Source organism: Ochotona curzoniae, unplaced genomic scaffold, assembly GCF_017591425.1.
Source record: "Ochotona curzoniae isolate NIBS_2020 unplaced genomic scaffold, NIBS_Ocur_1.0 contig_1, whole genome shotgun sequence".
In the NCBI taxonomy this organism is placed as follows: Eukaryota; Metazoa; Chordata; class Mammalia; order Lagomorpha; family Ochotonidae; genus Ochotona; species Ochotona curzoniae.
The window spans coordinates 46319641-46345584 of record NW_024464918.1 but is presented as its reverse complement, the minus strand read 5'-3'; the positions used below and the strand labels follow the sequence as shown (position 1 = coordinate 46345584).

At 46.4% G+C, this 25944-nt stretch overlaps 2 protein-coding genes across 2 annotated transcripts; both read right to left on the bottom strand.

Moving 5' to 3' along the window:
- Positions 1-971: 971 nt before the first annotated feature.
- On the bottom strand, positions 972-1916 carry LOC121152795 (olfactory receptor 2L13-like). The gene has a single exon (XM_040974955.1). The coding sequence runs from the start codon at positions 1914-1916 to the stop codon at positions 972-974; it is 945 nt and encodes a 314-aa protein (XP_040830889.1).
- A 4313-nt stretch (positions 1917-6229) lies between these two features.
- On the bottom strand, positions 6230-7168 carry LOC121152784 (olfactory receptor 2L13-like). Its single transcript, XM_040974951.1, has one exon. It carries the CDS (start codon positions 7166-7168, stop codon positions 6230-6232), a length of 939 nt encoding a protein of 312 aa, XP_040830885.1.
- Positions 7169-25944: the final 18776 nt, after the last annotated feature.

Genomic DNA, 25944 nt, shown 5'->3' with positions numbered 1-25944 from the left:
TGACCGGCAACCCAAACGTGATGAATGGCTGCACCACAGGCGACAGCAGGGCTCTGGGAAGGCCGGTCCAGAGCTGACTTCACAGACGAGGTCTCGTCACACTGCTGCTTCTTGAAGCACAATGTTGCCATATCATGGGTACCACACTCGATTGCATTAAGTCAAATGGATGAAGACCCACCAGACAATGAAACACAATTGAAACCTTTTTTTTTAAAACTTGAAAAAATACTTTTAAATATTTAAACAAACAAAACTTTAAAAACTGAGATATGATTGACATATCAGTTAAAATAATAGTGCCTAGGTACGTTCTGCTGACACATCTGATCCAACTGCCCACCAATGCACCCTTGGACACGGCAGTACAGTGCAGAAGAGATCCAGACATCAGTCTTGCTTTCAGAGAACCAGGGGGCTTGGTGGTCAGCTGCTCAAAGGCACCCGAGTCTACCAGGAGAGGCAGCTGCCAAGCTCACTTGGTGATCAGTGCATCCAATCTACCCGTGATGCCCCACCCAAATCACACTCCAGCTCCCACTGGAGACAATTCCCATGCTGCTCGTGACACCAAGTCAGATTGTCCTGGGAGGGGTTCCCATGCACTGTATGTGCTGCTGGGCACTACTGGGATACACCCCAACAAGGAAGTATCAATCTGTGAGGCTCAGCCCCGAATGGGCAACTGTTCTGTACAAGGCATGCCTTCTAAGATGTTCCCAAAGCATCCAATCACATAGTTATTCAGTGGATATGAACCAACTTCATTCAATTAAATTATTATTGGAAATATGGATGCCAATGGTACATGACGGAGAACTTGGAGATGGAAAGCTGCTTCTAAGGGTCATTGCATGCATGTGAACATTCTAGAATGTGTAAATTGTGACTGTGACTAGTGTTATTGTTCTAAGAGGAACAGTAGTGTGGCCATCACAAAGGATGGGGAAGCAAGGATGAGGATAGGGCAGTCAGGGTCGTGTCTTCCTGGAAGGGAATACCCCAAACACCCTTGTCACGGCTCCCAGGACCTCCTTGTTCCTGAGGCTGTAGATGATGGGGTTGAGCATGGGGGTGAGGATGGTGTAGAAGACAGCCAGGGCCTTGTCCTCGCTGGGGGAGCGCAGGTTCCTGGGCCGAAGATAGGTGCAGGCAAATGGAATGTAGTAGAAAGTTACCACAGTTAAATGAGTTGAACAGGTGGTGAAAGCCTTTTTCCTCCCCTCTTTGGAGCGCATGTGGAAAATGGCATACAGAACCTTGCCATAGGATGCTATGATACCCACGAGAGGGACGAGGAGGAAAAAGCTGGTGCTCATGAAGACTGTGTACTCATAGAACCCAGTGTCCATACAGGCAACGGACAACATGGCTGGGATGTCACAGAAGAAGTGGTCAATGGCCCTGGACCTGCAATAAGGGATGTGGAGAACATAGGCTGCATGTGGAATTGAATTAACTGTGCCTATGACCCAAGTGGCAAGGATCATCTTAACACACAATTGCTTGCTCATGCGCACAGGGTAGTGGAGAGGGTGGCAGATGGCCAAGTAACGGTCATAGGCCATGGATGCCAGCAGCAAACCTTCAGAACATGCCATTGTCAGAAAGAAAAAACTTTGCACTCCGCATCCCAGGAAGGAAATGGTTTTCTGTCCAGAGAGGAAGTTGAAGGTCATCTTGGGCACAGTGGTGGAGATGTACATGAGGTCCATGAGGGAGAGCTGGCTGAGCAGGATGTACATGGGTGTGTGCAGCCGGGCGTCCACGCGGATGAGGTGGATCATAATTAGGTTACCAGATGTTGCAATAGCAAACACAAAGATGATGAGCGACAAGAGCAGGATTCCTGTTGGGTTTTGGGGGAAGAGCCCCAACAAAATGAAATCACTGGAAGTGTGGTTCCATTTCTCCATGAGCTCTTAGTGCCTCAGGGTCCTGGCAAGAGGAAGAAGCAGTGAGGAGCCCAGCATGTGGGAGGAGACACCTGCAAGACAGAACTTTGACTTAGAGTTGTTTAGGATGGAGATTCAGCTGCCTTGCAGCTCGTCCACAGCATCAGAACCCAGGGCCCTCTCCTCATCCCCTCTGGTGAGGAATTCACTATGTCAGCAATGCACTGCTGAATGATGAGTTGTTTTGTGGCAGTTGGTGTTCTTCACACAGAGTTCTGCCTAACATGCATTTCCCAAAACCCGTGTCATGACATTTCCATCACTGTGGAGTCCAGGAGGTGCAGCTCCACAGGCTGCAAGGAGAAACAGACAGGGCATCCTCCTGAGCATTCTCTGGCCACATCCCATCCACCCATGCTATCCCCACTCAGGGGTACTGGCTAAGGCAGGGCTCCCTGCACTCCCCAATGTCTTTGTTTAATTCAGTAACAATAGAAACTGCCATGTGTGACTGTGAGATTTGCTCTAGTTGTGAACTCCAGGCTCACCCTTGACTTACCGTCTCCTACAGTTGAGTCCCTTGTACTCCTCTCAGGCAGGCACCAAACCAAGGACACTCTCCATGGTCTCCCCTGCAGGGAGATGCCCACCCTCACTGCTTTATGGTCAAACTCACAATCCTTTACGACTCAGAGCTTGTCCAGATCTCACACTTGATTTGAGTGCTCTCAATGATGTGGAGCGCCATCTGCTGACTCCCAGTGCATGTCAGGAAGCCACAAGTAGAGGCAGAAACCAGACTAGAGCTGAAACACCCACACCCATGAGGCAAGGCTCCTAACCAATGTCCTGTTGCTGCACTGAATGCAAACCTCACATCGTCATGGTCTTATCCATGTGGCTGCTTCAAACCTCTGCTAAGCAGAGCTTCAGCCTTCCCGGTTGTTCAGGAAATGTCTCTCAGTGCCCAGAGCAGGCAATGAATTCGCATTAAGTTACTACAATAGGGCTGCACGGACATGTGGTTATCCTGGGTCATAGCGTGGGGCTGCGGTGACGGTATGCTTCCTTGCCTCTCCCTCCTGAACTGGATTCCATTTCTGTTTACCATATGTCTGTCCCTGTCCTCTGTCTCCGAGCAGCTGCTTACCTGAGCAGCACTGTGTCAAGGACATGGACCTGGGTGACACTCAGAATTGTGCCATTGTGGAAACCAGCAAAGGAGAGCAAGCTGTGATTATTCACTTTCAATAGCTGCCTCTCAGCTGGTCCTTTCAGTGTGTTTGCTAAGTGTGGCTGAAATGGTGAACAAGAGTTTCCAGATGAAATGTTTGTGGGACGTTACAACTGCTTGTGAGATAAGGACCTCAGTCAGATGTGCATGAGCAATGACTCTATAGGGCAGATCCCAGTGCCAAGGGTGTTTGCTTGCTCTGCCACACCCCACATCAGCTCACCAACTCCTGGGGCACGGGCGGTGACCATCACGGCCTGCATGGGGATGCACAACTGTTTATTGTCACTTGTTCTTGTCCTATTGAATCAGAGCTTTTCTTAAAACTAAGATCTTACGTCTGTTCACACTTGTGAAGTGAAACATCTTCAACCGTATTTCCTCTCACACACACACACACAAACAGAATCAGTGAGATAAGTGTGGAATTGCCTCTGGCTATTTTTCTGCATCACTTTGTTTGATCTGGGATTAGAATGAAGGGAAGAAAGGCTTTAGTTAGGCTCCTGCACGTGCGTCCAACAGTGTCCCCGAACATCGTGGCCTGTGAGTTGAGGATTTCCACAGGCTTCCTGATTTGAGGGGAGCCCAGGTTTGCATGTTTGGCATCGGAGGTATAGTTTGAGCTCAGTGCATCAAAGCGATGGTCTGAGGGTTGTGAGCAACCCACTTTCTGGTTTTCCTGACCAAAACACAGCTGATGCCTGACAGCAGTAGAGACTGTTCCTACTCAGAGCTCCCTAGACCATAGAGTACCAGCTCTAACACAGGGCCCTGGAGCTGAGCTCAGGGTCTGCTTCCACTGATGTCAAGCACCTTCTTAGGCAGGAAGGGACCTGAATGATGCTCTGTTCGCCCACGAAACACCACACCTGTTCTGTTACACCTGGAGAACATAGCTCCTATAGCTATGGAATGGTTCTGAAATTCATAACTGTCCTAGTCATTCTGAAGGCATATTGCTGAATCTTATAAGGAGTTAAGAGTGAAAGAATGCAGAAGAAATCAGGAGCACTACACATGAGCACAGCACATGCAGAATCCTGATTTATTGTATGGAACTGAAAGTTTATCCACACTCTGAAAAGCTGCTCCCGTGAGCTCAGGAATATGGGCAAGTTGCCTGAGCCTCTGCCACGTGCAGCAGCACCTCAGGACAGTGCTGAGTGAGGTTGGCACACTCACACATGGCTGGACCCCCACGTGTCACCCTGCTTGTCCCTTCCCCATCTTAACCATGGGTGAGGCCTCTTGACTCTGCAGAGGGACTCAGTCCCACCACGGGACAGTGGGTACAGACTCCCTTTCTACATTTTAGTGTCACTCTGTGTTTCTCCTGCTTGTAGAATTGCTTGATGTCTGAACCACAGAGGGTGTCCTCAGTAGAGGAAGACGTAACGCACTTGTTGATGTCCACCTCCACCTGCAGAATCAGTGATGTTGCTGGCACTCACCTTCTCTGCAGGTCCTGAGTGGATGAGCTGGCAGAGGAAGCAGCTTGAGTGTGGCACACTTCCTGCTGACAGCACAGCAAGTTATTTAAAATGTTTCCACACCACGGATTTCTCCCAGCATCGCACCAAGGCAGGGAGCACGGGAGCCCTTCTGTCACCATCAAAGTTCTGCTACAGCCCTGGATTTGGTGGGTGCGTTTACGAGTGTGTTCCTAGAAGAAGTCATTGGATCACTTCCTTACTGTGCTCACCACCAAGCTTTCTCTCCTATTCAAAGCAGAAATACCTTTGTACTTCCTGTGAGATCTTTCTCTTCTGTGCATGCGGAGAGCTGGCACAAATCTGCATCAGCTTGTCCTGTGAAAGCGGGGCAGTCACCCTCAGCTGCCTCGGGCTCTGCTGTGGAGTCTGAGGCGTGGGCTGCTGTATTTTGAGTGCAGAGCCCCATCGCCTCACCTCTAGACACTCCTCTCTCCCTTCTAATTGATCCCCAGTGTCCCACTCCACGGAGACCTATGCCTTGGTCATTCATTGGATTCTATGTGGAGGTGGAGATCAGCTCGGGCCTGAACTGTTGAACTCAAGCACCGAATCTGTTGGGGACCCAGGGTACCTGATGTGTGAGTGGTGTATGTCCAAGCCTGCGGTGAATGAGAGTACAACTGGCGTTGTGGTCATTTCCTGCCTGCTGTGTGCTGGAGTTCTGGAGGGAATTAGTGAGTTACAATAAGTTAAGTTTTGTTTGACAAGACACTTTCTTGCACTTGTCGAAGGGAAGACCACAGACCTACAATCAGACAGTTCCAGCTTAGTCTGGAAGTCTTCACAGCAAATGGCCAGTCACACCGCACAGCACATGAGGTAACACTAATAGTGAAAAATAAAAGATGGGGCAGCGCCCAGAATAGCTGTGGCAACATGGTTGGAAGCCTGCATCACAGTGGGAGTGTTTGTGTGTGTGTCCTGCCTGCATGTGGGGGCTAGCTCACTGCTATGCACCCTGGGAGGCAAGCATTGTGGTCCACAGACATCAGGACAGACCCAGGCACTGGTGGTGTGATCCTTCTGCAGGATGGCCCACAAAGCCTGCTTCAAATCACATGTAATCTTTTCTTTTTAGTTATTTTGTTTTTGTATCTCATGTGGTGTGGGTTGTGACTGAGCACTTTCTGGGAACTCCTCTAGACCAAGCTACAACAGTCTTACTATGGGTTATCGACTTCCCTTCCACAAGTGCAAGAAACTGTCTTGTCAAACAAAACTAACTCACTCCACATTCCAGCACATAGCAGACAATAATGTAAGACCCACAATATAGGCTCTGTTCACATTCAGTTGAAGCCTTAGATATACACTCACTCATCAGTTACACCTGGGTCCATAACAGACTCAAGGCCCCCCTCCCGTACTATGATATTAGATTGTGATCTACTTAACTAAATATATATTTAAATTGTGATGCCAATGGTATTCCACTCTAGAAATTCAAGAAAGCAAGCTGTTTCCCAGATTTTTACATGCACATGAACATTCTAGAATGTGTAATTACGAATGTGACTGTTGCACATTTATATGTGGGTGAAATTGCCTAGTGTGTCTTCATCACATGGAATAGGGAAGCAAGGATGAGGATAGGGCAGTCAGGGTCATGTCTTCCTGGAAGGGAATACCCCAAACACCCTTGTCACGGCTCCCAGGACCTCCTTGTTCCTGAGGCTGTAGATGATGGGGTTGAGCATGGGGGTGAGGATGGTGTAGAAGACAGCCAGGGCCTTGTCCTCGCTGGGGGAGCGCAGGTTCCTGGGCCGAAGGTACGTGTAGACAAAAGGTGCATAATAAAAGGTCACCACAGTTAAATGGGTAGAACAGGTGGTGAAAGCCTTTTTCCTCCCCTCTTTGGAGCGCATGTGGAAGACGGAGTAAAGAACCTTGCCGTAGGATGCCATGATGCCCAAGAAAGGGAAGAGGAGATAAAGGCTGGTGCTCACAAAGACCATGTACTCATAGACCCAGGTGTCCATGCAAGCCAGGGGCAACATGGCTGGGACATCACAGAAGAAGTGGTCAATGGCCCTGGACCTGCAATAAGGGATGTGGAGTGCATAGACTGTGTGTGCCAAGGAGTTTAGAGAGCCCAGGACCCAGGAAACAAGGATCATCTTAACACACAATTGCTTGCTCATGCGCACAGGGTAGTGGAGAGGGTGGCAGATGGCCAAGTAACGGTCATAGGCCATGGATGCCAGCAGCAAACCTTCAGAACATGCCATTGTCAGAAAGAAAAAACTTTGCACTCCGCATCCCAGGAAGGAAATGGTTTTCTGTCCAGAGAGGAAGTTGAAGGTCATCTTGGGCACAGTGGTGGAGATGTACATGAGGTCCATGAGGGAGAGCTGGCTGAGCAGGATGTACATGGGTGTGTGCAGCCGGGCGTCCACGCGGATGAGGTGGATCATGGCCGAGTTGCCCAATGTTGCAAGAAGAAATACTAAGATGATGAGCGACAAGAGCAGGATTCCTGTTGGGTTTTGGGGGAAGAGCCCCAACAAAATGAAATCACTGGAAGTGTGGTTCCATTTCTCCATGAGCTCTTAGTGCCTCAGGGTCCTGGCAAGAGGAAGAAGCAGTGAGGAGCCCAGCATGTGGGAGGAGACACCTGCAGGACAGAACTTTGACTTAGAGTTGTTTAGGATGGAGATTCAGCTGCCCTGCAGGAGTACCGGAGTCCATCACCACATCATGATTTGTGCAGCCATATATGATCTTAATTGTGGAACCCGTCACTCAGTGGTACTCTGTGCTTCAAATAGTACCTGGGAAATAAGTAGAAATGGAAGTTTACTTTGTGCCTGTTGGTGGTATTCTCACATGGGTTTATATAATGTGTGTTTTCATGTAGTAAATCTTGAGTTTTTTTTTTTCAGTCTGTGTTCTATTTTCTTGCAGCATACAGAGTGTAGTATAATACACAAGACATTTTTTGAGAATTCTCTGGCAGATACAGCCCCTCTCCATGGCAACGCAGGCCACTAGTCTCCCTGCATCCCCATTTTCTGAGTTTAATTTTTTCGCAGTAAAACCTGCCTTTTGTGTTTGGAAACTTGCTGTTCTCATGAATTCCTGGTGCTTCCTCTGCCTGCCCTCTCCTACGTGGGAGTGTGTGGTGTCCCTTTCAGGCAGGTGTGGCCACCTGAGCACTGGGTCCCCTCTGTTTCCCCCATAGTCTTGGTCTCAAGGTCCCACAGGACCCACTGCTGTCACGTAGCACCTGTGGTACTGATGTCACCCCTTTCTGAAGCCTTACAGGGTCCAGAATCGCACAGGCATGAGTTTCATCACAGCTTCTTTTCTTCACATATGAGCCAGTTCTCAAAGCCATAGGTTACACAATGTGCCACCCTTTCCATTCTTTTTTCAGGGCTGTATCTTTTAGTGGATGAGATAGTGAAAACCTGATCTGAACATGGGTTAAATCATGCAGAAATACCTCAATAATCTTAGTAAATTAATTTGAAAGATACTCATTTTGATGCGAAACTATTTCTAATGTGTATTTAATTCCCATGAACTTTCTGAAGAAGCCCCGTGAGCACGTGCTTGAAGATTTGCCAAAAAGAAACATATTTGAATTTCATTTTCTATGAATGCTTTAAGTACTGGCATGTGTAACAGACACACCCAGGTGGATTTCGCTTGCACATAGGTGTGTAGAAGAACCTGTGGAAATGGCATAGGCTATGTGAATTTTCCCACATATTATTTAATAGGACTAACACACCCCAAACGCTAAAATTTTAGGCATTAGTATCTTGGTTTTCAAGTTTTCTAAGCAGTATTCTTGTATATAAAATATAACATTCTTTTCTTTAGTTAGTACTGGAATCAGCTTTTGCTTTTGATTTTTAATTATGCTAAATTTGCAGTTTTCTTTATGTAAGAGAAAGAGAGACAGACAGGCACAGATCTTCCATCCTCTGGCTCACCCCCCTAATGCCCACGATAGTCAGGTTGGCCTGGCGGACACTCATGTCCACTGCTCTGCCCAGCTCTCCAATGTGTGGAAGGGACTCAGTTTTGGGGCTATCACTTGCAGCAAACTGGAGCTGGAAGCAAAGCCTGGACCTCCACCAGGCTCCCTGACATGGGAGCTGGAGCTGGAAGCAAGGCCTGGATTTACACCAGGCTCCCTGACATGGGAGCTGGAGCTGGAAGCAAGGCCTGGATTTACACCAGGCTCCCTGACATGGGAGCTGGAGCTGGAAGCAAGGCCTGGATTTGCACCAGGCTCCCTGACATGGGTGCTGATATCTCTGTTATGTCTTATCATGGTGCCTACCTCAAGGGGATGCAAGTTCGTGCCTCTGTGGCTCCCAAGGCTTTCATCATTTCAATGGTCCAGCTTCGCTAATTTTCTAAGTGCAGTACTATGTGCCCAACAAGTCATTCAAGTCAAATTATGTGACTGTGATGCTGCCGGTCAGACACAGGGTCAACCTGGATCACAGTCTGGGGCTGAGAGGTGTGTGTGTCCCCCAGCTCTGGCTCCCAGGTCCCATGAGCTGTGTAGCCTACAGCGCCTGTGTCAGCATCCAGGACCGTCCTGGTTCACAGCTCACACTGCGTGTGCTTCCATCATCATTAGAAATGCAAAGTGGAGAGCTAGTCCAACAATGCAGCACCCAGAAAGGAGAGGGAAGCAGTTCCTCTTCCTGGGCAGCTCTGCCTGCTTTCTGTGCCCACGCCCTTCCTTTGGGGGGTGAGGTCTTGTCACCCAGGCCTCCACAGCCCCTCTCTTTTCCTGCCTCATCCTGGACCTGCTGGCCAGATTCGTCCTTGTCTGGCATGCATTGCCTTTGCCCACCAGAGTCCCAACCTTTCTGGTTGTTTGGGAAATGCCCTTCTGTGCACAGAATAAGGCAACGAACTCAAATTCTGTGACTGCAATGAGGCTGCTGGACTATGGTGACAATATACATCCTTGCTGTTCCTTCCTGGATCTGCTGCTTGGATTCCATCTTTGTCCAGCATGTGTCTGTTCCTGTCCCCTCTGCCTGGGCAGCTGCTCTCCTACTCAGCACTATGTCCAGGATGTGGAGCTGGATGAAGCTCGGGTTTCTTATTGTGCAATTGCAAACAGCAAGTGAGAGCTAATGGTGACCATTTATGTCCAGCCCTCAGCTGGTCCCCCATGTGGCTTTGCTACATGTGGCTGAAATGAAGAATGTTTGCCAGAGCTAAAGAGGGAGGGACTTTATACCTGCTCGATCGACCCTCAGTGGGATGTGTCTGAGGAGGAACTGAACAGGAGTAGATGGCACTGACATGGGTGGGCATGAGTGCCTGCTGGAACACAGAGTCTTCTGCTTCCTCTACCATTTCATATGGGAGCTCATCACCACAGGGGCCAGTACTGGAGTGCAGCAGATAAAGCTGTGGCTTTGGATCCTTGCATCCCCTGCCTACGTCAAGTCCAGGCTGCTCTGAACTGCTCCTTCGTGTTCCTGCTAATGCATACCTGGGTGACATTTGCTGACGGCCCAGGTTCTTATGTTCCTGACCCCATGTGGGAGAGCTGCAGGGAGTTCTTGGCTCTGGCTTCAACCTGGCCCAACCCTGATGGCTGCAGACATTTGATGCCTGAACCAGAAGATGGAAGAGCTCTTCTCTCTGTCTGTCTCCATCTCTCTATCTCTCCTTCATCATGCTGCCTTTTAAGTAAAGTAAATAAATTTCCTTTAAAAAGTCTCATCACCTTGCAGATAGAGAAGTCAGACATTCGATCACCGTTGTTAGGATACATTCTCTCCTTCAAGGATTATGTAGTACACATCTGTTTGATGGCAAGCTAGCAGCACACTTCAGGGACTAGAACACATGGGTCTCTCATCTGTGGCTAAAACGCAGTGGGCGAGACAGATAGTAGGGGTAGAAGCTGGAACGTGGGTGGTGGGCTGGGTGGTGAGTCACAGGACTGGGACGGGGGGTCGTAGATTGGAAAAGCCACTCTTGGAACATGACCCTTGTGCAGGTCTGGTGTCATCTGAGGGGGAAATCTGCTTTGTTACCTGAGACCGTAGCGTTGTGGTGGCATGGGCAGAAGCAGAGTGGGCTCTGTTCTGAGCCGGTAACTATTACCTGATGTGTCTCCAGACTCACCAGGGCCCAGGACAGTGCTGGGTGGAACACTCCTTGAGGCATTCAGAGCAGACAGGCCAAGTTCTGGTGTGCAAAATGAAGTCCCAACATCCCAGATCCCCCCTTGGGCATGGGCGGAATGGTAGCAATGGCCAAACCATGCTCTGTCCACACAGTGTCCTGCACTCCCTACAGTGACATTTGCGCAGAGGACTCTTGGCACAACTCAGTGCTGAGATAAACTACATTTCTGATTGAGAGTGTGGTGAGCTACACTAGTAAATCACACAACTTAGTTAAACATGGCTTTCAGTATCCAAACACTGGATGAAGGATGAAGACCTGGGGATACTACCTCAGGTCCAGGTCCAAGAGGAGACAGTAGGCACCTTGACAGTCCCCTATAGTAGGTGCTGAATGCTGAGTGGAAACCCAAGAATTCACACATCCCATGGGCATCACCATGGAGGACAAACACTGACTTATTCTAGATTTTGTTCCACGGACATTAGACTCAGAGTATCGTAAAGATTGTCGGTCTTGCATTTTAGACTGAAACACAGCTGATGTCTGACAGCAGTAGAGACTGTTCCTACTCAGAGCTCCCTAGACCATAGAGTACCAGCTCTAACACAGGGCCCTGGAGCTGAGCTCAGGGTCTGCTTCCACTGATGTCAAGCACCTTCTTAGGCAGGAAGGGACCTGAATGATGCTCTGTTCGCCCACGAAACACCACACCTGTTCTGTTACACCTGGAGAACATAGCTCCTATAGCTATGGAATGGTTCTGAAATTCATAACTGTCCTAGTCATTCTGAAGGCATATTGCTGAATCTTATAAGGAGTTAAGAGTGAAAGAATGCAGAAGAAATCAGGAGCACTACACATGAGCACAGCACATGCAGAATCCTGATTTATTGTATGGAACTGAAAGTTTATCCACACTCTGAAAAGCTGCTCCTGTGAGCTCAGGAATATGGGCAAGTTGCCTGAGCCTCTGCCACGTGCAGCAGCACCTCAGGACAGTGCTGAGTGAGGTTGGCACACTCACACATGGCTGGACCCCCACGTGTCACCCTGCTTGTCCCTTCCCCATCTTAACCATGGGTGAGGCCTCTTGACTCTGCAGAGGGACTCAGTCCCACCACGGGACAGTGGGTGCATACACTACGTCTCCACTTGGAAGTCATTCTTGACTTTCTGCTTTCTCATGGAACTGCGCATTGAGTGTGGTTCCTGTCTCATAACTCCCTTGATGAGAGAAACTGAGGCATCAGAAGTTAGTGTTGTTCCAGAACTCACCAGTCTGCAGGGCTGCAGTGATGTGTGGGGAGAGGAAGCCGATGTAGCAGTCATGCTTCCTTCTGATAACCCAACGACATTTTGTTGAAATTCTCTGTGTCACACTGTGTTTCCAGAGCTACCGCCAAAGTGGGGACCACATGAAGCATCAGAGATCAATAGGCCATCATCAAGTCAAACTTCTTTACAGCACTTAGAATTCCTGGACTGAATAGAGTCAGAAAGAGGATATTTCTAGAAGTCTCAATAAATTCCTTCCTAACCACACTCACTTCTAAGATCAGAAAACATCTTCCCTGCATCTTTGAATTCTTTCTCTTCTGTGCATGCGGAGAGCTGGCACAAATCTGCATCAGCTTGTCCTGTGAAAGCGGGGCAGTCACCCTCAGCTGCCTCGGGCTCTGCTGTGGAGTCTGAGGCGTGGGCTGCTGTATTTTGAGTGCAGAGCCCCATCGCCTCACCTCTAGACACTCCTCTCTCCCTTCTAATTGATCCCCAGTGTCCCACTCCACGGAGACCTATGCCTTGGTCATTCATTGGATTCTATGTGGAGGTGGAGGTCAGCTCGGGCCTGAACTGTTGAACTCAAGCACCGAATCTGTTGGGGACCCAGGGTACCTGATGAGTGAGTGGTGCATGTCCAAGCCTGCGGTGAATGAGAGTACAACTGGCGTTGTGGTCATTTCCTGCCTGCTGTGTGCTGGAGTTCTGGAGGGAATTAGTGAGTTACAATAAGTTAAGTTTTGTTTGACAAGACACTTTCTTGCACTTGTCGAAGGAAAGGACAGAGCATGGACTAGGTGAAGTATGAATGTAATTGTCTCTTCCAGGTTTTCTGTTTAACCTGAAGTTGCATTTTTAGATAGGTCTATTCTGTACAACTTAACTTGGCTGAGCAAACTGTGATGCAGCTTTTTCTGCTGACCTCAATTCTTTTGTTTAAATAATAAGTTCATTTTGTTATTTATGGTAATTACATACATGAGAGGGATACATGCCCACGTGGATCATTAATGAATGGGAAATGTCAAGAAATGGGAGAAACTGGATGAGACCACTTTCTCCATTGTCTCTTTTTTCTTTCTGCCTGGGAAGTGTGGGGGAATGTGAGAGTTCTGGTCTCAGAAAGCCCAGCACATTGATACACAGGAGTGGGGCACAGATACCTCATGTCATCTCAGAGTCCGATGTTCGCATGTTCAGAGGACACCACTTAAGTTATTTTAGTAGTTCTGAAATGCTGTTGATTTTATTGCTTCAAGGTTGAATAAATCCCTCCCAGGTCCGTTTGTTGACATACCTTGAGTCTCAGTTCTCCCATATACTAGGTGTCATAGCTTGACGGAAAGAACTGTCCACTTTTTTCCTGCCCTCCATTGTTCTAGACATCATCTGCATGCCTGAATGAACTGGTTTGCATGTCCTCTGGGCATGCCATCCACTGCACAGGCCTCGGTGGATAACCAGTTCTGAGATACACACTCAACAGTCAGGCCACAGATTCTGTCAATTTCACCGTGGTTGGAGTTCTGAGTCCAGTGATCCATTTGTGCAGTGGGGGGAAGTCTCCAAGGATGTACTCCTCAGTTTTTAAAAACATTTATTTATTTTTATTGGGAAGAGGAGATATCAAGAGAAAGATTTTCTATCTGCTGGTTCACTCCCCATAAGGCCATAATGTCCAGAGCTGAACCAATTTGAAGCCAGAGCTTCTTCCAGGTCTCCCACGTGGTTGCAGTGTCCATGGCATTGGGCCATCCTCGACTGCTTTCCCAGGTCACAAACAGAGTGCTGGAAGGGAAGTGGAGCAGCCAGGATATGAACTGGTGGCTATACGGGATCCTTTGCACATGCTGGGTGAGGAATTTAGGCACTAGGCTTCCACATCGTGTCTGATCTCAATTCTTTAGAACTGTGCCCGCTCAGGGGAATTTTAAAATAGCTGGATGACATGGCATGGAGTGATCAGTTGGCTAGGAAACCTTATCATCTATTCAACTCACCAAAAAATAAGTGCTTTGAATGTTTCTGTGTCCTGGGGTGTCTTAACACTGACAAAGGGGGCAGAAAAATTTAAGATTGTCCATAATAACTAGTGCCTGAAGGAAGCAACACAGCACACACAAAACTGACCAAATGAGTTCTCCTGCTTTAAAAGGATGAGCCACACACCTGCACAAACCTTAGGACCGCTAAAGATGGTGGGTCAAGTGGAAGCTGGGTTCCGAGGGGAGTCGAGAGTCCTGACCTTGAGGAACTCTCCATGAGGAAGCTGTCTCTGTAATGTTTCCATGAACTCTGGGACACCAGCCGACCTGACACTTTGTTTACTGTTTCCTGCAGAGTTGAGCAAAGGTGCATAGGCTAATGGAGGTGCACAAGGAACCTGGGTATGACAGACCTGCCACAGATGCCAGGGCTGGGCGAGGCTGAAGGCAGGAGCCAGGAGCTCCACAGGGGTCTCCCATGTGGGTGCAGGGACCAAGTACTTGAGTCATTGTCTCTGCCTCCCAGGGTGAGCATTAGTCAGGAACTGGATCAGAAGCAGAGTCTGGACACAAACCCCAGCATTCTGACATGACACACAGATAGCAAGTGGCATCTTACCCCCACTGCATCACAACACCCACCCCACAGTGGAATGATTTCTGAGTTATGCCTGTTAATGAGCATGCTTATAATCTCTTGCTGCCATCACCATCAACCAGCTCTGGAAGTCTTCCGTCTAACATGCTATGTTGGATTTCTTTTTTTTTTTTTTAAGATTTATTTTATTTTTTATTGGAAAGAAGGATATACAGACAGGAGAGACAGAGAGGAAGATCTTCCGTCCGATGATTCACTCCCCAAGTGAGCGCAACGGCCGATGCTATGCCGATCCGAAGCCAGGAGCCTCTTCTGGGTCTCCCGCGTGGGTGCAGGGTCCCAAAGCTTTGGGCCGTCCTCGACTGCTTTCCCAAGCCACAAGCAGGGAGCTGGAAGGGAAGCGGGGCCGCCGGGATTAGAACCAGCGAGGACCTTAACCACTGCGCCACCGCGCTGGGCCCACTATGTTGGATTTCTACATGTACTTGTGACAGGGTAAGCATATGCACAGATCCCTGGTTAGGTTAGACTGACACCCCCTTTTAGAAGGAACCAGGGCCTTGGGACTGAGCCCCAAGAAAAATAGTATCAATTTCCAACAAGTTAAACTGCAACTATAACTACAGCATTGCTCATCGTGGCTCTAACCTTATTGCAGATTCTGTTCCCTTGCTTGATTGCTTGCCAGTGTAAAGGCCACCAAGATGTGGGTTTTTCCTTTTTCCCCCTCTATTTTATTTTTAATTTTATGATACAATTCCATAAGCTCTGGGATTTCCCCTACCCCTTCCCCAAGTACCCTCTTCCCATTTTATTACAATATGTAGCACTTCATAAGCAGTCATAAATCCATCATTCTGTTATTTAAGTGTGCTCTGACAATGCTGGCACAGACAATGGCAGACAGTCCAGCATACAACTGCCAAGATACATCCAACAGTTTCATTGGGAATTCATCTTTGATTTGGAAGTAGAGATAAATACTGCATTGTATCTTCAAAACTGGGATGTGATAGTCTCTATTTCACAGTTACCATACAGCCCCTTAAATGAGAAGCCACAAAACAAAATCAACAACGGGAAGAAAAATAAAAAATTACAACACCACAGCAACTTCTTGGAGAAAATTATGCCACTGTGTAATCTATGAATCAGTGAAGAATTTAATCAGAGGGGGAAAAAGCTATTTGGAACAAATGGAAATAAAACAATATCAAAACCCATTGGTTGCAACAAAACCGTATTGAAAGGGTTATTGATCTTATAATTTGCATTAATGCTGCCTTATATCAGAGAGAGCATATGGTATTTGTCCTTTTGGGATTGACTTAGTCGGGACCATTTGGTTGCAAATGATAGAATTTCATTAGTTTTAATGGCTGAGTAGCTTGTGCCACTTCTACTGAACTTCAGGCCTGGGCTCTTGTGTTAGACTTCTGCCACAAATTCCCTCCGTTGCCCCAGCCTCTGGCTCAGCACTCTCCACCTGCCATGATCCCGTGCTGTGGCCACTACGTTGTCTTTTTCCACTTCTGGATTGTCAGTGGTGCTGATCATGCGGACATTTACTGGCCATTAGGTCTGTGGGCCACCCAGACCTACTTAGGGTGAAACCTGTAAAACTGATTTTTCTGGAGCATCGGTGCAATGTACTAAGCTGGAAGTGATTTTGCTCCTAGTTTAGCACTTGCACAGCTCACTGTTGTCGCTCCAGTCTCAGTGTCTGGTTCTGTGAAAACAGCATCTAGTCACTCCTGAAGTAGTGCGTGCGTTAACTTACCATTCCTGCTGTCACTCAGCCTATGCCCTACTGCACAAAATGGCTCCTGACATGGCACTTCTGGAGATCTGGGGACATTGGCTGCCTCCAGATTAATGCTGTTGCTGAGCAACTCCTTGAACTGGCGGGAGATTCTGCTGTTGAATCCCCAAACTGGGACTGCTCACCCAACACACACAAAATCAATCACTGACATGGGGAGGTTGAAGGAAATTGCTGTTTATTGCAAAGAATGGAGCAAGGAGTTAAGCAGTCGGTGCATAATTCCAGGCTTTCCGTGGACGTAGGGGAATTCACGATGGCTGCATTGGCTCCAGTTGACCAGTGATGAGAAGCTTACAGGGCCAGCTGGATCATGGCCTTTTCACAGAAGGCAGCAAAGATCTCTTGGGATAATGGAACACATAAGAATCTGGGTTCTGCCTGGGTGTTACCAGGATTTGGTTCCAGTGTCAGATCCTGACCTGAGGCTGGGGCTTTTTCACAGAAACTCCAGGCCCTAAAAAAACCCCATGCGACAGCAGCCCATGGGAAGCCTGTAGGGGCCAAAGATCTCACTGACCTGTCCAGGGCGGCCACAAGCATGTGACAGACCAACCAGAGTCCCCCACATGGGCTGACCACATGCCTGTCAACCACATACCAGATGCTGACTCCTCAAGAAACCTGGGGCTTCAGTGACAACCTCCTGCTCTCTGGCGTCAAATTTTGGCTAATGAGTACCTCCGTCCTTCCACCACCCACACGGCAATGACTGGTTCCATGCCGGGTAAGCAGACTCAGGTGTTGGGGTACTTCAGCAGAGACAAATGTGAACCTTACTTGTCCTGGTTATAGAAGGCCACCAAATGGTAAGAAATAGACATCAGCTTAAAGCAAAGTAAACAAAGCAAAACAAAATTAACCACAGATGTTGCAACTTATTTGTTCATAGATGATCAGAACTAGCTAAGGGATGACTTAAATGTGCAATGTCTTCTGTGGATTTTAAGACAAGAGTACATGTATGGGAAACATTTATCTTTTACATTTACCTAGAGAAATAATACATGAGTTACACAAGAGATTAAAGTATTAGATAAACAGTATTTTTAAAATATTTATTTATTTTTCTTGGAATGTAAAATTTTATAAAGAGAAGAGGTGACAGGGAGAAAGATCTTCCATCTGCTGTCTTACTCCCCAGATGATTGCAATAGTTGGAGCTGACAAACTCTGAAGCCAGGAGTTAGTGGCTTCTTCCAGGGTTCCCACATGGGAACAGGGTCTGAAGGCTTCAGGCATCCTCTACTGTTTCCCCAGACCACTAGCAGGGAGCTGGATGGGAAGTGGAGTAGTCGGGATGAGAACTGGTGCCCATGTGGGATGCTGGTGCTCATAGGCAGAGGGTTAATCATCTGTGGAGCCATTGTGCCAACCCCATGGTTACTTTTTGAGTTTTGAATTTTTCTAAAGCACTGTGGAAGTTAAATTGGATATTTTAGGGAGCAATGAACATCTAACTACGAGAGTGTCTTGTTTGACCAGCAAACTCAAGCACAAATGTGTCAATGATTTAAAAACATTCTAGATAATTAAAAGCTTTTAATAGATTTTCTCTCATACACATACAGTATGTTCACATGTGAAACACATTAAAGGACAGAACAAAAGCAGCTTTGCAGTAGCCCTTCTTTAATCCTTAGATCTTTAGTTGCTTTTAAAATCATACTCAATTTATTTTTGCTACCTAACTCCAGTGAGAATGGGCTACATTTGGAGATCTTCTAATAACATCTGCACGAGGATGTTGGGAGAAAGGAACCCTTCCTCCACTGTTGGTGGGATTGTAGATTTATTCAGCCACTGAAATTCAGAATGGAGAGCGCTAAGACAACGGAAAATCCATTTACAATGTCATGTGGCTGAAGGACTGTATTATTATAAAATACAGGAGACAATGAGGTAGGGAGGAAGGGAGAGGGAGGAAGGAAGGGGCAGGGGGAGAAGCCCCATATCGACAAAATTGAATAAAGGAAAAAAGAGAAATCTAAGGGCTGAACAAAGGTTCTCCATGCAAACGGAAGGCAGAAGATGCACAGGAGAGTGCAAGTCGTATGTGCAACAAAGTCGACATCGAGGCAAAAGTGATCATTGCATATTGAAGGCTGGGATAATTCCTCAAGATGATGGAACAATTTGGAATTCATTTGCTCCCAATGCTGTAACCCCTAGATGTTAGCTTTTACGTGGAACCAGGTCTTCTTTTCAGGATAAGTTTGCTGCAATAAGCTGAAATATCAGATGCAGTGGGGCACCTAGGAGGTCCTATTATTCCAGCAGGGTAAGGACAAGAGCAGAGGCAGAAGGAGGGAGAGACAAGGGGAATGTGTTCTGACCTGGTGGCTGCAAGGGGAGGGGAAGGGAGAGCCATGCCAAGGGAGAAGAGAGACACACACCAGAGTGTGCCTGCTTTGTGGTGGGGGTGGGCATTACAGGGTGCGAGGGATTGATGGATGGGATTGTCAGAGCCACAGGGTTGGCAGGTGGACAGGGATTAGTGGGAGGGACTGTGAAGGGTTGGTGAAGAGGGATGTCAGATACAGTGCCATGAGGTTACAGTGGATTGGTGGGCAACCAGAACAGTGTGAAATTTGGGAGCCTTGGGAAGGCGAAGCAGATACCTAAAATAGTACCCAGTCAATGATGGGGTACTTCAGGGATGATGTTCAAGCCAGTTCTCACACTAGATTATAAAGCAAATGAGAATAGATCAGGACAGCTAGAGGGGGTGTGCACAATTGCAGCAGGAGGCAGGCTTTGATAACAGACTTTCTGTCATGCGTCATCTGGACAGGGAATGAGTCTGAATACACATTCACACGTCAAAACCCACATGATTCAACAAAAGCAGTTCATAGATAAAATACAATGATAAATACAAAAACAAACAGCAAACAAACTCCAAGTCAGCACTTCAGAGAACTGGGTAAAAAAGAGAAACCGATTCCTGAGTTAGCACAGAGCAACTAGGTAAGAAAAACGAGCTTTAAAAAAATCTAAAACTAAGACGAAAATCCAAGTAGGAAAGAATTTTGTTCTGTCTCCTGATGATGTGATCTTACTTTATAGACGCCACCAGAGCTGTTAGGGTGTTGAGGATACACAGCTGGTGGGTAAAACTCAGCAACACTTCTACACCTTAAAATGAGCGACACAAAATGTTACACTTACAGCAACCACACAAATATTTCATAATTAATGCACCTAAGAAGATGAAAGATTGGTGCACTAAAGACAGGGAAATATTTACCAAATAAAGTCAAAGACACAGATAAGCATATGTCCTGTGCTTAAAAATAAGATCTGGGAAAAATCAATGCCTATATCTTATAGGTGATGCATGGGATAAGAGATTAATATTCAAAACCACATACGGAATATAGACAACTCACTGTTAAATAATAAAAAAATACATCGCAAATAACTGGATTTAAAGATGAGAAATAAGGGTCTGGTGTTACGGCAGTGAGTTAAGCTGCTGCCATGATGCCAACAGCCCGTATGGGCCCTGGTTCAAGTCCCAGCTGTTCCCCTTTCAAAGCAGCACCTTGCTAATGCTCCTGGGAAGCCAGTGAAACGCAGCTCAGATCCTTGGGCTGTTGTGACTCCCAGGGGAGACACAGCAAATCCCCTGGACCCTGGCTTCCACTTGGTCATGCTCTAGCTATTGTGGCCATATTGTGGATGGAAGATTTCATAGATGAACTTAAAATGGAGGCTCGCATACTGAGAAGTGAAGATACGTTCCTATATGCATCTCCACTACTAAATAAATGGAGAACTCCCAAGGAAACTTGTTAAATACACCTTGACAACAGGAAACATGTATACATGCTTACCTGTATACCTAGTGAGCTTGTATTTTGTATGAAGGTTGCTTTGTATCAGAGAGAAAATGTGGAATTTGTCCTTTTGTGATTGGCTTGTTTCTCTGAGCATAATGGACTCCAGTTGGGAAGTAATAGCTTTTCATTCTTTTTAAGGGCTGAGTAGTATTGCATAGAGCAAATGTACCAGTGTCTTTATCCACTCCTTTTTCCATGTGCATCTGGGTTATTTCCATGTCTTTGCTATTGTGGATTGTGCTCTTATAAATAAATGGTTGCGGGCCACGTTTTCATATGCAGGTTTCAATTCCGTTGGATATATTCCCAGAAGTGGGAGAGCTGCATCATACAGTAGATGAATTCTCAGTTATCTTAGCTCTCTCCATTCTGAATTCCATAGTGGCTGAATAAATCTACAATCCCACCAACAGTGGAGGAAGGGTTCCTTTCTCCCAACATCCTTGTGCAGGTGTTACTGGAAGATCTCCAAATGTAGCCCATTCTCACTGCAGTCAAACAGAACCTCAATGTGATTTCTATTTGTATTTCCCTGTTACCTAGGGGACCTGAGCATTTTTCAAATGTGTATTAACCATTTGAATTTGTTCTTTTGAAAAATACTTGCTCATTTCCTCTGTGCATGTCTTCACAGAGCTGTTTGCGTTTCTGTGGTTGTGTTTCTGAAGCTCTTTGTAAATTGTGGATGTTAGTCCGCTCTCTGATGTTTAGTGTGCAGATTTTTCCACTGATCTTTGTTTCTGTGCAAGAACCAGGCTGTTTTGATTACCACTGCCTTGTGATTGCTCCAGATATACTCTTATTCTTCAGGATAGCTTTGACTATTCATGCCTGTTGTGTTTCTCAGTGAGCTTTTGCATGTTCTTTTCTAATTCTGAGAATGTAAATTTTGATTGGAATCAGTTGAGTCTGTACATTACTTTTAGTAATATGGATGCTTTGAAGATGTTGATTTTATCAATTCAGGAACATGGTAAATTTCCTCATAATTTAATGCCTTCTTCCACTTCTTTCTTTTTTTAAACTGATTTGCAATTTTCATCATATGTGTCTTTCACATATTTGGTTGATTTATTTCAAGGCATTTAAGGTTCTTCTCTTTTTTCAGAGGCCCTTCTGTTTTAAGGAAGACTGTTCACAAGTTCTTTCTCAACCATGAAGTATTTGTATATATTACTGACTGGTGCCATCAATTTGTGTTCATTGATTTTGTACTCTGTCCTGTCAAAGTCCCTTATGAGTTCCTATAGTCTCTTGATTGAGTCTTTTGGTTCTCCTATACATAGAATCATGTCACCCTTGAGCAACTGTAGTTGTAATCTCTCTTTTCCAATCCTTTCATTTCTTTCTCTTGTCTAGCAGTTATAGCAAGGACTTCCAGTACTGTGTTGAGAAGCAGCGTGAACGTGAGCATCCTTGTATAGTCTTTCCCCATTCAGTATGATGCTGACATTGGGTTTTTCGTATATTGCTTTGATTGTGTTATAGAATGTTCTTCTTAATTCTTTCTCTCCATTTATTATGATAATCATATGGTTTTATAATTCAACTTGTTCATGTGGTGTGTCATATTTATTGATTTGCCTATGATAGATCACCCCTGCATGTTAGGGATAAAAACCACCTGATCTGAAAGGACGATTTGTCTGATGTATTGCTGGATCCTGTTGGTTTGTGTTTTGTTGAAGACTTTTGCATCTATGTTCATCAGGGATATAGGTGTGTAGTTCTCTTTCTCTGTTGTATCTTTATCTCTCTTTGGGATTAAGCTGATATTGGCTTCATAGGAAGAGTTTGGGAGGATTGTTCCCTATTGTTTTGCACAGTTTGTGGAGGATTGGTGTAAGTTCTTGCTGGACTATTTGATAGAATTTTGAAATGAAGCCATTTGGTCCAGAGCTTTTTTTTGCTTAGGGAGGATTTAATTATTAATTCAATCTCCATCCTGGCTATAGGCCCATTTAGATTTTTAATTTCCTCATAATTCAGTTTTGGCAAATTTTATATTTCCAAAAACCTGTTTCTTCTAGGTCTTCCAATTTGTTATCATATAATAGCTTGAAATATTCCTTAACAATTTTATGTATGTCTGAGGTGTCCGTTGCTATATTTCCTTTTTTTTTCCCCTGTCTCTGATTCTATTGATTCATATATTATCTCTCCTTTTTTGATTAGTTGAGAGGTAGGAAATCTATTTTGTTAATTTTCTCAAAGAGCCAGAGTTTTGATTCAGTGAACTTAGGTGTTGTTCCTGTCTGTATTTGGTTTCTTTCCTCCCTTATTTTGGTTCTTTCTTTTTTCCTGCTAACCTTGAAATTGTTTTTTTCTCAGTCCATATAATTTATTGCAGCTAGCACACAGTTTAAAGTTTACCAGCGCACCAATAGAAAAAACTACACAGCATTATCAGGAAAATAAAACACACCGTGATTGACAAAGCCAGATGTCAGCCTAACTTTAAGAATAAAGGAAGATGTGAAACTAGGAAAACGCAATCACCCATAATCCCCACAAAAAAGTTCATTTGTTTTCTCACATTGATTGTCCTCTCTAAAGTAATAAAAATTATTTTAACCATATTGTACTTCAAAACACCCTAGAAATTCTTGAAGCAACCAAAGACAGTATTCCCAGGCTATTTCCACAGCTTTATTTATGCTTTGCTCTAAATGCAATTATAGCCAAGTTAATACATGTTTGACCAAATATTTACCAAACAGCCCATCAGCACACAGTGGAATTATTTTGATGCTGTTTTTCTAGCTCTTTCAGATATATGGCCCACTTACTTGGTACATTTGTAGTTTTTTGACATGGGTACTAATGGAATAAACTTTCCTCCTAACACTGCCTTGATGGGATCCCATATTCGATATCCAGGTATTTACATATATTCTGGGCATATTTTGACTTGTTGATCTCCAGTTTAATTCCTAATGGCCTGGGAAGACGCATGGTATATTTTCTATTTTTTAAAATTTGCCAAGACTTGTAATGTGGCCTATAATATGATCAATCCTGGAGAGGTTTCATGTACTAATGAAAAAAGTGTACTCTGTGTCTGTAGGATGAAAGGTTCTATAGATAGCAGTTAGCTCTACTGTCTGGGTGAGCTCTGTTGTTTGCTTGCTGAGTTTCTCTCTCATTGATCTGTCCATTGAGGTAGAAGGTTGTTAGGGTACCCACTGCCATTGTAGAGGAGTCTATTTCTCCCCTTAATTCTGTTAGTATTTGTTTCACACAGCTAGGTGCCCTGCATTTGGTGCATAGAGATCTATTATCATGACTTCTTGCTGAATGCATCCTTTGATCAATATATGGTGTCCTTCATCTCTTTTAATGCTTTTCACATCAAAGCCTATATTGCCTGAATGGCTATACCTGCGCATTTTCCCTTTCAATTAGCTTGGAATATCTTTTTGCATCTTTTTACCTTCAGTTTCCACATATCATTGTTGGTGCTGTGGCTGGAAAATCAGTCAAGGATGGCCCAAAGCCTTGGGACCCGGCATCCATGTGGGAGACCTGGAAAAAGCTCCTGGCTCCTGGCTTTGGATCAGTTCAGCTCCGACCAGTGCGGCCACTTGGGGAGTGAGTCATCAGATGGAAGCTCTTTGTCTCTGTCTCTCCTCCTCTCTGTATATCTAACTTTCCAATAAAAATAAATACATCTTAAATGAAAGGATATAGTCTGGGAAGACACATGCCTTTTCGACCCAAGTGTTAGATGTCTGCATATTTATTATGTTATCCTCTACTCGCCCTGAATATTTCAAATCAAGCACTACTTCCTTTTATTAATTTACTCTGGGTTTGAAGCTCTCCCTCTCATCTGGTAGATGGGGCTATTAGGCATCCCAAGTCAGGGACAGTCCTCAGCAGTCCCGGGGACTGTCCACCCTGTGCCTGGACTTGCACTGCCTCCCCTCCCCGCCCCCGTGAGAGGCAGAAGTTCCCAGGATGTAGCTGGGAAGCAGATGTCCACCACAGGCCTGGCAGCAGATGACACAGCAATTGTATTTGGAAGGGAAGATTTGTTTTCTGTAAGCATGACAAATAAGTCTACTTCCTTCTGCATGTGTGAGTCTGAATTAACATCACGCCTTTAAGGTGGCACAGTGGTAACTTTTTGCTGCTAAAAGCTCATCCCATTGCGGGTAATCTGTTCTGCCAAGCACAGGCTGGCAACCGCTGGCTGACTGGGTATAGACTTTGGAGAAAAGTGACTTCACAGCCCTGAGACATTCTCGGCCAAGGGTCACCATGGCAACCTCCTGACTGTCTCCTGTGCATTGGCTCGGAGTGTCCTGATTGATCCCCAAGAACTTTCCTCCTCTAGCACCCCAAGACTCCAATTAATCCCCAGTCTCAGAGGGACAAATAAAGTTGCAACTCTTGTTAATTGGGAGACACTAACAAGGCTCCGTATGCCCAGCCTTGCCAATCTCATTAAAAGTTTTCCATTGCGATCCCGGAAGCCTGGTTAAACAAGGTGTGCCAACACTCTACCAATTAAGGACTTTCCCCGCCCAGCATGGAGCAGGGGCACCGGGCTTGTGGGGTTTTGCATCTTCCTCACCTGGTTAGCCAACATCCCTGTCTCCCAGGTGTGGGCAGAAAGTGAAGCCAAGTCTGTGACTGCCTGGGTTACCTGGCAGCGACGTGACTCTCAACTTGTGGTCACAGTCTGTTGAGACATGGAAGCCTGCATGGTCCCTGAGACACAGACTTGCAGAGTCCCTGAGACTTGTCGCTACGCATGTGAATTGCAGGCCCATGTAAGGGGCAGCACAGTGAACCCCATGACCCCGGGACTGGCTGGGGCAGGGGCCAGCCTGGAGCAATCTCTCAATGAGTCTGCTATGTGCAGTGTGTCTCAGCAGCCAGGCCTTGGGGGACACGGCCTCTGGGAGTCCAGTGTTTCACTCAGTTGTATCACAGCTCTGGAAACAAAGGGGCGGGCACTTGGGAATCGCATTCCTGAGGCCTGTCCCCCCAAGGGGCAGCAGGCATCACTGCTGTTCTGAATTAGAGTGGCAGGTGCACAGGCTGATGGGGAGGGCATAGTGGGTTCTCAACACCTTGGGACCCAGACCCAAGAACTCAGTTTCCCTCTCTAATCCTCAGTAGCCACCGGCTCAACTGGCCTTCCTGAAAGGGACCCATGCACTCAGGGCAGGACTATCCTGCTCCTGCCTCAGCTGCCCACTCCCATAAGTACCTCCTGCCTGACCCACAGGCTGTGCCAGTGCTTGGTCGGGGGCGGGGTGTGCAGCCCCAGAGACTCTGGTACTAAAGGCGGTGGAGAAATAGCCGCCCCTAAAGCAGAGGTGTTGCAGGCTTGGGCTTCAGTCATTAACTGCACCACTCAGTTGCTGCTCGGGACAGAAAGCCAAGCACGTGGGGTGGTCGGGAATGTCTGGGGCCTCATGCCTTCATGGACAGCACACATCCACGTCCTTGCTGAAGTGTCCTGATGGTCCCGGTCATCCAAAACAGAGTCCAAGGAAGTCCAGGCTGCAGCACAGGACCTACCCCGTCCTCCCGCTCATCCAGTCCCAGGGCCCATTCAATGTCCCAGTCTGAGCCAACCTGCTGCTCTTCCTTCATGCAGCCAGGGAAGTCCAGGAGCTGGGATCCAAGACTTCCCTCGAGAGCACCAATGGCCGAG